Source organism: Pelobates fuscus, chromosome 4 (assembly GCF_036172605.1).
Source record: "Pelobates fuscus isolate aPelFus1 chromosome 4, aPelFus1.pri, whole genome shotgun sequence".
NCBI lineage: Eukaryota > Metazoa > Chordata > Amphibia > Anura > Pelobatidae > Pelobates > Pelobates fuscus.
In genome coordinates, this window is record NC_086320.1 from 251,461,264 (window position 1) to 251,474,501 (window position 13,238).

Consider the following 13,238-nt stretch of genomic DNA (forward strand, 5'->3'; position numbering starts at 1 on the left):
GCAGAAATGAGCAGAAAAGGTTCTGCAAGGAGCAGGAGGGGTCAGCAAGGAAAAGGAAGAAACAGGAAGAGGTAGGATATGTTTGCAAGGAGCAGGAGGGTGAAGTAGAAGGAGCAGCAAGGAACAGGAGGGGTCTGCAAGGGGCATAACGGGTCTGTGAAGAGCAGGAGGGGTCTGCAAGGGGAAGTATGGGTCAGCAAGGAGCAGGAAGAGGCAGCAAGGAGCTGGAAGGGGCAGTAAGAATCAGAAGGAGCACAAAGGTAAAGTAGGAGAAGGAACAGAAGACCAGGATCCAGAAACAAAAAGGCTGATGCTCTTTCTAGAATCCCTCAGAGCCTCTCTCCAGATGATCCTCCTGAGTCACATAATCCTCCCAATAAGATTGTTGGGATTATTTCATCCATATGTGAGGACATAAACAATCTAAAGAAAGAAGATCTCAAACTCCCCACTTCACCTAAATTAACAAAAAAAATGGGTTCTACTATTTTAAAAACAAAATTTATGTTCCCCCCATATTTAGGAAAAAAAATACTTAAATGATTCATGATTCTCCTTTAGCTGAACATCCTGACCCTTGAATTATCTAAACGACACTATTGGTGGCCACGTCAGGACAAAACCATTGAAACCTATGTTAAAACATGTACAACTTGTCAGAGATCCAAACCCGAACATCATCAACCTTTTGGACTATTGGTTAATTTACCTATTCCAGAAAGACCATGGCAATCCATCTCTATGGATTTCTTAGTAGAACTCCCTCCTTCCCAACATCATACCACCATTCTTGTTGTAGTAGACCGCTTCACGAAAATGTCCCATTTTATTCCTTTAAATAAATTACCCTCATCTTCTGAACTTTCTAAAACCTTCATCAATAATATTGTGAAACTTCATGGACTTCCTGAGGAAATCATTTCAGATAGAGGAACTCAATTTACCTCCAAATTCTGGAAGGAGATGTGTGCTTCCCTTCAAATCCAACACAAACTTGCCTCTGCCTATCATCCACAAAACAATGGACAAACAGAAAGAGTCCATCAATGTCTAGAACAGTATCTAAGATGTTATTGTTCATACATGCAGGATGATTGGATTACATGGTTACCTATGGCTGAATTTGCTTACAACAATCCTGTTTATAATAGTAGCAAAATTACTCCATTCTTCTCAAATTATGGATTCCATCCTTCTTCATTCCCCAATCAAACTATTCCATCTTCTAACCCCTCTGTTTCGGATCGTAACACTTTCATGTCCTCTCTATTTCTCAAATTACGGAAAAATCTTAAACTTGCTCTGGAGAACCAAAATACATTTTTTGACACCAAGAGAAAATCTCCTCCTAGGTACAAAATTGGTGATCTTGTATGGCTTTCTTCTAGGAATATAGCCACCAATCGTCCCTCGAAAAAATTAAGTTCCCTCTTCCTCGGTCCTTTCCAAATAATATTAGTTATCAACGACAACGTTGTTAAATTAACACTACCTCCAACTGTCAAACTTCATCCTGTCTTCCATGTGTCCTTACTAAAACCTCATCTCCCCGATCCTTTTCATAGAGATATGATAACTTCTCCTGAACCTATCATAGTTCAGGGTGAAGAGGAATATGAAATCCAGAAAATTCTAGATTCACGTCTCCATAGGGGCTCTTTACAGTACCTAACTAGATGGAAAGGGTATGGGATCGATGAAGACACATGGGAAGATTCTTCCGTTGTACATGCAGACAGATTAGTTTCTGCATTCCACAGACGTCACCCATCCAAACCAAGAAAATAGCACCCAGAGGATGCTCCTTGAGAGGGGGGTACTGTCAGGACATATCTATCGGCATCAACTTTTTCCAGGCATTTCCGTATAGATGGAGCGCAGCTGAACGGTAAGTATCATTTAAAAATTATATCGGAATTGCCAACGCACTGCTTACCTTTGCAATATAAGCTTGCAACCTTTCCCCTAAAGAGCATTGGATCTATCATCCACTAAACGCTGAGTTTCACTTAAGTAAATTGGGAGTTTGTCTGCTTGCTTTTGCAGCCGCTAACCTGCTACTATCAAATAATATTCCTACTGTTTCCTGCTAATATAACAGCACTGGAATCCTCTCCTTACATTTTGAAGTGTCTTTATCACTACTGCTACTCTGTAACAAATCTACTTCTGCTTGCACTATTTCCATCAGCAACCCCTAAACTAAGATTTAAAGCTACAGTAACTGCTCCAACCAATTGTAGTTTCCTTTGGCAATTAATTAAAATATCGAATCAATATTTCTGCAGTTGTGTTCCATCCATTTATTGAATCATCTTAAGAGGCATTACAGTCAGCTGACCACTCAGCCAATCAGCGGCACCCATGCCTGACATCAATCTTCACTTCCTGACAATCTGTTTCAGAAGCCGAATACCACTGAGTGACCTGGAGCTGGAGCTGGAGGAAGCCTTTGGGGTTAAACAATTTGAGAGCGCTTTCACCACTTAAAGGAAAGAGCGCCCAGGGGACTCCTTGCGTCATAGCATTTTTTTTTTTTTATGAAGTTGCTATGATGACCAGAATGTTCCTTTAATTTGATTAACTCCTTAAGGACACAGCTTCAGAAGCTTGTCTTAGGCTTAACGACACAAGCAATTCTTGCATTTTCTTGCTGTATGCATTCAACTGCAATTTGCATCTCTCTTGTTTATTGCACCGACACATATTACATACTGTTTTTTAAAGCACAGAAAGGGCTTTAATTTGATGTAACATATATATATATATATATATATATATATATATATATATATATATATATATACTTATTTATTATTAAAAAAAAAACAGAAAAATGCAAAAAAAAATAAACTTTTTGTGTTTTTTGTACAGTTTTTGCAATAATAATGTGTGCCTAATTAGTGCAGGTTAAAGAAAGTAATTAAAAATAAATAAATTTAGTTCTGATTTACAGAATATATATTGTGTCTGGGATTTTAAGGTTTTTTTTGGTAGTTACAGGTCACAAAGCACAAGGAGTAAAATAAACTTTTAATGTGGAGCGATTTTAGAATTTGGTATGTTTGTCTTGTAAGCTTAATAGCCATAAAAGAAAACAAAATTGCCACACAAAAGTATATATTTATATAAAATAGACATCACAGGCTATTGTCCTAAGGTTGTTTTGACACTTTCTAAGTAGCCAATTAACTGCCAATCTCTGCTAAATATTGGAGTAAAATTTAGTTTTTTGGGTTTTTTGGCACACAAACTTATAACAAAGAACTTCTCATGTGTATTTTGTAAAGTTGGTGTGTGCTATTCCTGTACAAAGTTTTATTATGTGTTCAGTTACTTCTGCTGAGTACAACGGTACCCCCATTGTATGTCTTTGGCACTATTTCGTGAAGCTACAGTGCCATATAGGAGTCTGTTTCAACATTACAGTAGAATTTTTAGAGGCAGATTTAATGGGCCTATGCTTCAATTTGGGGTATTATAGCGGTTTGACTGTTCAAAAAAAACCCACAAAGGCCTACCATTTGTAAAAGTAGACACCTCAGGGTATCTCATATGGTGCATATTGTGCTTTAACATGCCCCCATTTTTTCACCAATATATGCCAAAGTATGTGGTAAAAAATAATTTTGGGCATTTTTTAAATACAGATTACATTTTTGCTGGGCATTTTGTACATTTCATATGTACCACTTTGCCAGGTATATGTGGACATTGAAGGGGCACATTTGAGACACAGCCATTCCAGTTTTTTTCAAACTTTGAAGTTTTACACTGTGTCCATGTCCCATTTTAGAGTATTTTATAAGGCTATATAATCAAATTACACCATAAAGGCATACAATTTCTTAAAGAAGACATCCCAGGGTAATTCAAAAGGCATATTTTGAACCTTAGCATGGGATAATTTTTCTGCTAGCTTGTACCAAGTGTAGTGGTAATGAGTATTTTTTTATGTATATTTTTACTTTGTAAAACTTTTTTTTACTTTGTAAAACCCGTTTTTAAACTTTTTTTTTTACTTATTAAATGTTTTACACTTTCTTAACTTTTTTTACACTTTTACATTTTTTTTTTCTAAACTTTTCTTTTACCGTTAACCCCTAACTAACAGTAAGCAGCACTAACAGTAAATTCCCCATTTTCCCAAAACTCCCACCCACCCCAGCTAGCAAAATATATAATTATAAAATATGTAAATTAATTAATGTTATAAATTGAACCCCTGAGGGTTAAAAAAATAAATAAAAGTTAATCCTCAAGGGTTAAAAAAAATTAGATCACAGTATAATACTGTGATCTGTATTTTGACCACTGTAGGCAGAGATCAACAGGCAGGGAAGGGGTTCATTGTTATTTAGACTGGGTAAACGGGGGTGGTATTTCTTTTTTTACTTAAACGTTACTAAAACATTTTAATTTTTTTTTACCTTTTTAAAGCTTATTTTAAAACTTTTTTAACCCCTAGTTAGCCTAACACAAAATTCCCCACTAACTTCCACCCATCCCAGCTAGCTAAATATATAATTTAAATATTTAAATTAATTAATAAAATAAATTTAACCCCTGAGGGTTAAAAAATCAGATAACATTAAAATGTATACCCTGCCAATTGATCACTGTAGTCAGTGATCAATTGGCAGGGAAGGGGTTAATTGTATTAAAGCAGGGGAAAGGGGGGCGGGATTTAACTTTATTTATGTTTTTTTACACAGGGAGAAGATCAGGAGCACTGATCCGTCTCCCTGCACTTTACACAGAACCCGGAAGTGCAGGGAGGCGGAAGGTGAGTACATTGAGCACATGTGCTCGCTCTGACAGCCTGTCAGAGCGAGCACTGCTGCTGGGGCAGCCCGATTGGGTGCTCCCGGTCTGCCTCTAATACAGACTGCTATCACTTAATATGAAAAAGGTGAATTACGGTTGAACAGACATATAGCACAAATTCTAGTTTTTGTTTACGTTTTGTTTTGATCTCAATGTGTACAACTGGCTCAGTCCTTAGCCCCTTAAATGTTCCTCAGGGGCTGTCTCTAAAAGCCGGCGGGTGGCATAGAACGTCCTAGCTGCTCTTGCCGCCCACGTGGCCGGCGCCATAAACCCAATGCAGATCGTGGTTGGGGACATGCCTGGCCCCCAGGCAGCGCTACTGTGCCCAGTGACCACGGTCTGCAGCCTCCGATCGCAGTGACAGGCTGTCACTGCGATTGGTATTTACCATGTGTCAGCCGATTTGAAAGCAGACCGTGGTCGGGGATGTGCCTGGCCCCCAGGCAGTTTTCCTGCGGTCAGTGACCGCGATCTGCTCAGTCTGATCGCGTGACAGGCTGTCAGTGAAAGCCTGTCACTATTGGCTGACACATGTAATTGCAGCCATGATCCCGCTGCAGATCGCGGTGGGGGGCACTCCCTTCTGTGGCCAATTACCACGATCTGCAGGAGGTGATCACAGTGACAGCCAGTCACTGTGATCACTGTTGGTATGTGTCAGCCAATGATGTGGCTGACACATTGTCTCTGCCCCTCTCTTCACCTCACTTTGATCTTAGAGAGGCAGAGAGATCGTTGGTTTTGCAACTCCTGTGAAAAGAAAGTTTTAAAACTTTTTAAAAGTTAAAAAAAAAATATATAAATATATATATATATATATATATATATATATTTTTTTTTTTTATTTTATTTATTTAACCCGTTCAGTGCTGATCACAGCATATTACTGTCATCAGCCTGATTAGGGCATTTAGTACTTTTGTAATATATTCATATTTATTTTTTTGGGTCAAAAATAAATTTCACATTTTCTTTTTACCCTTTGTGTCAGTCGCAGCAACCCAAATCTCCCTTAACCCTTTCCCTGCTGCCGTGATCACTGTACTGTACAGTATATCTGCTGTACAGTACTGTATCAGTGATCAATGTGATCAGAGGGCTCTCTGATCAGACTGACCGTTTTTTACGGTTATTTTTGGGCCAGGACATTAGCCCCACCCCCTTATTAGTATTTAGGCCCTCCACCCACCGCTCAGGGGTGGGGGCCAGGGGGGAGGACATTAGGTCCCCCCCTTATTTTACTGTAGGGCCCCCATCCACCGCTCAGGGGTGGAGGCCATGGAGGAGGACATTAGCCCCCCCTTTATTTTTATTTAGGGCCCCCACCCACCGCTCACGGGTGGGGGCTAGGGGGGAGGACATTAGGTCCCCCCTTATTATAATTTAGGCCCCCCACCCTGCAATTAGGCTCAGAGCACTCTGATTGGTGGGTTTAAGCCATCCAATCAGAGTGCTCTGACAGGTAAATGAAGAGACTGACAGGTAAGTCTTTACATGTACCTGTCACAACACTTGGTTTGTTTGAAATCCACCAATCAGAGTGCTCTGTGTCATTTTACATGGCGTGGGAAATTTCAAGGGTGGGGGCCAGGGGGGAGGACATTAGGTCCCCCCCCCTTATTAGTATTTAGGGCTCCCACCCAATGCTCAGGGGTGGGGGCCAGAGGGGAGGACATTAGGACCCCCCCCTTATTAGTATTTAGGGCTCCCACCCAATGCTCAGGGGTGGGGGCCGGGGGGGGAGGACAATAGGTCCCCCCATCATTTTACTTTAGGGCCCCCACACGCCGCTCAGGGGTGGGGGCCGGGTGGGGGCCCTATTTGTTTTTTTTAACATTGAGCAGCCACAGGCTGCTCACTGTTTTATAGACATGCCCCTACTCACGGTATAGGGAGTACCGTGGGAATTAGGGAGTTATCTACTAAGCGGCTGCAATAGAAGTCCAGAAATTCCGAAATTCCATAGTGTCGAAGTGCCAAAGTTTCCGAAATTGCCGAATTTCCGAAGTGTCGAAGTTGCCAAATTTCTGAAGTGTTGAAGTGCCGAATTGCGAAAAACCAGAATTTCGGAATGGCGAACCGAACCGAAAATATTCCCCATTCACATGCCTACTGCTTGCTATTATAGAGTTAAGATACATGTTTTCATTTACAGCATAAACACATGTATTTGGTTGATCTTGATGGTCTCTTTTATATCAAATACTGCACAAGTACGGATTACTCATACAGTTAGTGTTTATTGTTTTTTTCCTATTTTACATGATGTGTATTGAACAGAGCTGCTTTTAATATATTTTGATGATTATAGTTAAACATAGATTTCATTTTGAAAGCACAATTCTTAAAAGGTAAGATAAATTAATAAAATAAATGAATCTACAGTGCCTTACAATGTTTAATAGTGATACAAATAAACTTTTGTTTTCTGACTACTCAGCTATCTTAATCTCAGTAACACTTTCATATGTACCTGTAAGCTTGAAGCAAAAGTATCTTGTAAACATTGATGAACACGGTTCGTAAGCTGTTCACCTATGAATAAAAATTGAAAACACATTTTAGTCAACAAATGTACAATAATTGTATTTAGTACAAATTAGAATTAGAGATTCAGTTTTAGCTGAAAAGAGATTTGGCTGAATTTTGATTGATTAACAATTTGGCCAAATACCCAAATTCCAAGCCACAACATACCCAAATCTGTATGCAACCAACCAGTGCCTGTTTCAACTATTTGTCCATACAAGCTGCCATTGAGAAAATAGCGAAAAACTGCTCTTGGGCATCACTATGATCTACTATGATTAGTACAAGGAAGAATTAAAGTATGCATTATCAGTTATCAAGTCGTTTGCTTAGGAATATTTGTGTCTTCTCATTAAAGGGACACTATAGTCACCTGAACAACTTTAGCTTAATGAAGCAGTTTTGGTGTATAGAACATGCCCCTGCAGCCTCACTGCTCAATTCTCTGCCATTTAGGAGTTGAATCCCCTTGTTTATGAACCCTAGTCACACCTCCCTGCATGTGACTTGCACAGCCATCTATAAACACTTCCTGTAAAGAGAGCCCTATTTAGGCTTCCTTTATTGCAAGTTCTGTTTAATTAAGATTTCCTTATCCCCTGCTATGTTAATAGCTTGCTAGACCCTGCAAGAGCCTCCAGTATGTGATTAAAGTTCAATTTAGAGATTGAGATACAATTATTTAAGGTAAATTACATATGTTTGAAAGTGAAACCAGTTTTTTATTTTTCCATGCAGGCTCTGTCAATCATAGCCAGGGGAGGTGTGGCTAGGGCTGCATAAACAGAAACAAATTGATGTAACTCCTAAATGACAATGAATTGAGCAGTAAAATTGCAGGGGAATGATCTATACACTAAAACTGCTTTATTTAGCTAAAGTAATTTAGGTGACTATAATGTTCCTTTAACCCCTTAAGGACCAAACTTCTGGAATAAAAGGGAATCATGACATGTCACGTGTCCTTAAGGGGTTAAGCCTCCAGACCAGTGCTACTACATCAGGATGTAGATGACCACCTGGAATAATATCTTGGTTCTAAAGGAAGCAATCCATCTTGCTCCATATATGGTTGAACATAGTGTTGACTGGTCCTGGACTAAACTCAAGTTTTCAGTGCATCCCTGAATAGTTTAAGGACATTGGTGATTATTGGTGGATACACAATACCAATGTACTGGTCAGATGCCAGACTATGGATTGTTCTCAGCTTTCCAAACATCCTCCAGCATCTCCAAAATAATTCTACTATCTACTGACAACTCGTCATAGATAGTGTGTTGGAAGACCTGTCTTCTTTTGATCCTGCCTCAAGAGTTGGCTAGCCTTCACACTGCTAGCAATCCTCCTACAACATTCAATTATAAAATAGCTGCAGAGGTGATGGTTCATACTGTTGATGGTGAGATGATACAGCAGTCTCTCTTTGCTGACTTCTTTCCTGCAAAGTTTGAACTTTGCAAATCGCCCATCTCCAATGCTTTCAAAGTGGTCTCAAAACCTGGTACAGATGTTGCTAGTAGTACCAGTGGTGATGATTGTTAGCACAGTTACACTGGTGGTAGTTACTTTGCCATTGTGAGTATAAGTTGTGGACCTGGAACTAGAAGTGAGCATTTTAGATTTTGCAGAAATATGTGGTTCACTACGGGTCGAAACAGAGCTAACAGGTGCTTCTAATTGAAGAAAGTTGTGAGGCAGGGCAAAACTGCACACTAGTTCCATGAAAGAAAAAAAAAAAGGTGGACTGCTCCCTGAGGAATCCTCTTTCTCCTCTAATATCTCCTCCTCATCCTCTGGCTCATAGTCAAGTTCTTCATGATCTACACTACATGCAATTCCACGAGACTGGAGGCTGAGACTGATATCACCTTCAGGAAGAACAGACAATGCTGATACTTGTAAAGCAATATAACCTGTCTCTAACATAGTAGTTAATAGCAAAATTGGAGTACTAAAACTTTACATTTTTTTGGGTGCTAAAAAGTACATTAGTGGGGTGCACTTCATATCTGAGAGTCAAATAGAAGCGTCAAATACTGCTGTCACATTGCAGTTTTAAAACTTACCATTATTTGGGTGCTAAACTGCTAAATAGTATTTTAGTGGGGTGCACTTCATATCTAAGAGTCAAATCGAAGCGTCTAATAGTGTGCTTACAGCGCAGTTGTAAAAATTCTAATTGTTTTGGTGCTAAACTGCTAAATAGTACATTTTGGGGCCTGCAATTCATATCTGAGAGTCAAATAGAAGCACCAAATACTGTGGTTACAGTGCAATTGTAAACATTCTAATTGTTTTGGTGCTAACCTGCTAAATAGTATATTTTGTGGCCTGCTCTTTATATCTGAGAGTCAAATAGAAGCGTCTAATAGTGTGCTTACTGCGCAGTTGTACAAATTATAATTGTTTTGCTGCTAATCTGCTGCTTATATTGTTTTAAAAAGTACATTTTATATATTTTTTTCTGCTAAATAGTATATTTGGGGTGTTCACTTCATATCTGAGAGTCAAATCGAAGCATAACTTTGATTCAAATTTACTACATCGGTCACTTGTGATATTGTTTCACACCTACAACACTTGTTACACAGATCGAAGTGATAGAAAACAGATTGATATTTTCTACACTAAAAACTACCAGACAAAAAGCTGCTATATTTAAACCAGTTATCAATAGCTAAGAGGTACTCACACAATATTGTAATTCTGGGGCAAACTGAGAGGTCAGTTTATAGGGAAAACTGTTGCCTGGATACAATTCTAATACAATTTCCATATGTCCATGTGCAGACTTTACATGCTGAAAAAACGCAGGTGCCAACTGCTGTGGCTTTCTGCAGTGTGCATACTGGCAAGGAGGGCAGGGTTGAGGAGTGGGTGGAAGATGATGTGGAGGATGATGAGGTCCTAGACCCCACATGGAATGAAAGTCATGCAAGTGATGTGTGCAGTTTGGAGGAAGAGGAGCTGGTCGCACAGAGGCAACAGCACAGCATACAAGGGAGCAGGGTCACCTAGCGCCCGTCGGCATGTATTAGCTCGAGCATTGGGACCCAGTATGCCTGATGTTGAAGTTAGGAGTCACAGTGTGGAATTAGCAGGGTCTGGTGCAGGCTAACCGCACGCCACCTGGTGTTGATCACCAGCGTTTGTGCGGCCACATACCAGGACCCTGATGCAGCTTTAGTAAAAAAGAGTACTGGATACCATAAGCCATCACCAGACTGATCCACAACTTGGAACAGGATGTGAAATTCACTGTAGCGGCTGTGCGCACTTTTGGCGTTGTCACCCTGCTGCTGCTCGCCTGTCTGCGCTGCAGCATAACTTCGGCCTTCCCGCTCACTGCCTCATGAGACTGTGCGAGCAGCAGCAGGCAATAGTGGAGTTTAAGCTGCCGCACGCACAGGTCAGTGGCTCTGCACCAGACTGGAATTGAAAATTGATATAGATGACATCTGCATGCAAAGTTGCCGCCACAGGGATGTGTGATTGGACCGAGGTTCCCTAGAGTCAAAAAGTGCCTGCGCAACTATAATGTCAACAGCTACTCTGCGGATATGTCCCAATATTTTTCATGATCTTGAAAAAGACCCGGCAGGGTCGAAACGTCGATTGATTTTTTGTACACTTTTGATGACCGAATAAAGCACCTATTTGTCCATTAACACGAAGACCTGTGAGTGCATTTTGATTTTTTCATTTATTAGTTTATATATTTGACGCCAGCAATTTGCACCCAGGCATATGAGATATTAATTATTTTGGAGGAGAGTGCCAAGCTTCCATTTGTTTATATATATATATATATATATATATATATATATATATATATATATATATATATATACATATTATTGTCACTCTATATTTCTCAGAATTTGTTTTACAATATGGCACACACATCAGTTTACAGAGAAAATTGCATTACATCATTGACTTATATAGTACAGCAGAGAGGAATGTACGAGAGTAGAGTTACAGCATCTAAATTTAACAATATTTCGGGGTGTTCATCTCTCCATTTTGTGATAAACGTTAGTGATGTCCCGAACTGTTCGCTGGTGAATAGTTCCCGGCGAACATTGCTTGTTCGCTTTCGCCACGGACGGCGAACACATGCGCTGTTCGGTCCGCCCCCTATTCGTCATCATTGAGTAAACTTTGACCCTGGCCTGTACCTCACAGTCAGCAGACACATTCCAGCCATTCAGCAGCAGACACTTCCTCCCAGACCCTTCCACCTCCTGGACAGCATCCATTTTACATTCATTGTGAAGCTGCATTCTTAGTGAGAGTAGGGACAGTGTAGCTGCTGCTGATTTGATAGGGAAATTGATAGCTAGGCTAGTGTATTCAGTGTCCACTACAGTCCTGAAGGACTCATCTGATCTCTGCTGTAAGGACAGCACCCCAAAAAGTGTAATGTAATTGCAGTTGCCTGCCTGCCAGCCAGCCTGTGTGTCAGGCTCACAGCATATACTGTGCCCACTTGCCCAGTGCCATCACTCACTCACTGGTGTCCCAATAGCTTGCATTTAAAAAAAAAAAAAAAAACTTTTTGGACTGTAATATAATAGCAGTCAGTTTCCTTCACTTGTGTGCGTTTCAGGGCCTGCCCAGTGCCACCACTCACTCACTGGTTTCCCAATAGCTTGCATTTAAAAAAAAAACAAAAAAAACTTTTTGGACTGTAATATAAGAGCAGTCAGTTTCCTTCACGAGTGTGCGTTTCAGGGCCTGCCAGGGCACAGTGTCACACCAGTGCAACTCATATCTGGTGTAACAGTAGTGTACATTTAAAAAACAAAAATAAAAATTTGACTGTAATAGATTGAAAAACAGTTAGTTGTCTGCCAGCGTGTGTGTCAGGCTCACAGCGTATACTGTGCCCACTTGCCCAGTGCCACCACTCACTCACTGGTGTCCCAATAGCTTGCATTTAAAAAAAAACCTAAACTTTTTTGACTGTAATATAATAGCAGTCAGTTTCCTTCACTAGTGTGCGTTTCAGGGCCTGCCCAGTGCCACCACTCACTCACTAATGTCACAATAGCTTGCATTTAAAAAAAAACAAAAAAACTTTTTGGACAGTAATATAATAGCAGTCAGTTTCCTTCACGAGTGTGCGTTTCAGGGCCTGCCAGGGCACAGTGTCACACCAGTGCTACTCATATCTGGTGTAACAGTAGTGTACATTTAAAAAAAAAAATTGACTGTAATAGATTGAATAGCAGTTACTTGTCTGCCAGCGTGTGTGTCAGGCTCGCAGCGTATACTGTGCCCACTTTCCCAGTGCTACCACTCATATCTGGTGTCACAATATCTTGCATTTAACAAAAAAAAAAAACTTTTTGGACTGTAATATAATAGCAGTCAGTTTCCTTCACGAGTGTGCATTTCAGGGCCTCACTCATATCTGGTGTCCCAATAGCTTGCATTTAATAAAAAATAAACTTTTTGGACTGTAATATAATAGCAGTCAGTTTCCTTCACAAGTGTGCGTTTCAGGGCCTGCCAGGGCACAGTGTCACACCAGTGCCACTCATATCTGTTGTCACAGTAGCTTGCACGCATAGTACCACTAATCCAAAAAAAAAAAGTCAGGCAGAGGCAGGCCCCCCGCAGGGGCCGTCGTGGTCGTGGTTCTGTGATTTCCTTTGGCCCTAGAATAATGCCCAGTGTTCAGAGGCCACATACCCTGAACTTGAAAAGTTCTGAGGACATAGTTGACTGGCTAACACAGGACACCCAATCTTCTACAGCTTCCACTCGGAACCTCAACGCACCATCCTCCTCCAGCTTAGCTTTGGGCACCTCTCAAGTTACCACTTGCCCGCCTGCCACCACCACCAACACTAGCACCACAGCCACTT

General features: G+C 40.5%; 1 protein-coding gene across 1 annotated transcript in view; it reads right to left on the minus strand.

Annotated features, from left to right (window-relative positions):
- Positions 1–13,238, minus strand: part of LOC134609422 (telomerase reverse transcriptase-like) — a 741,267-nt gene that overhangs the window by 242,026 nt on the left and 486,003 nt on the right. The window contains exon 8 of the mRNA XM_063453098.1: positions 7,304–7,365. Within this exon, the coding sequence (XP_063309168.1) occupies positions 7,304–7,365 (62 nt within the window). The remainder of the gene's footprint in view (positions 1–7,303; positions 7,366–13,238) is intronic.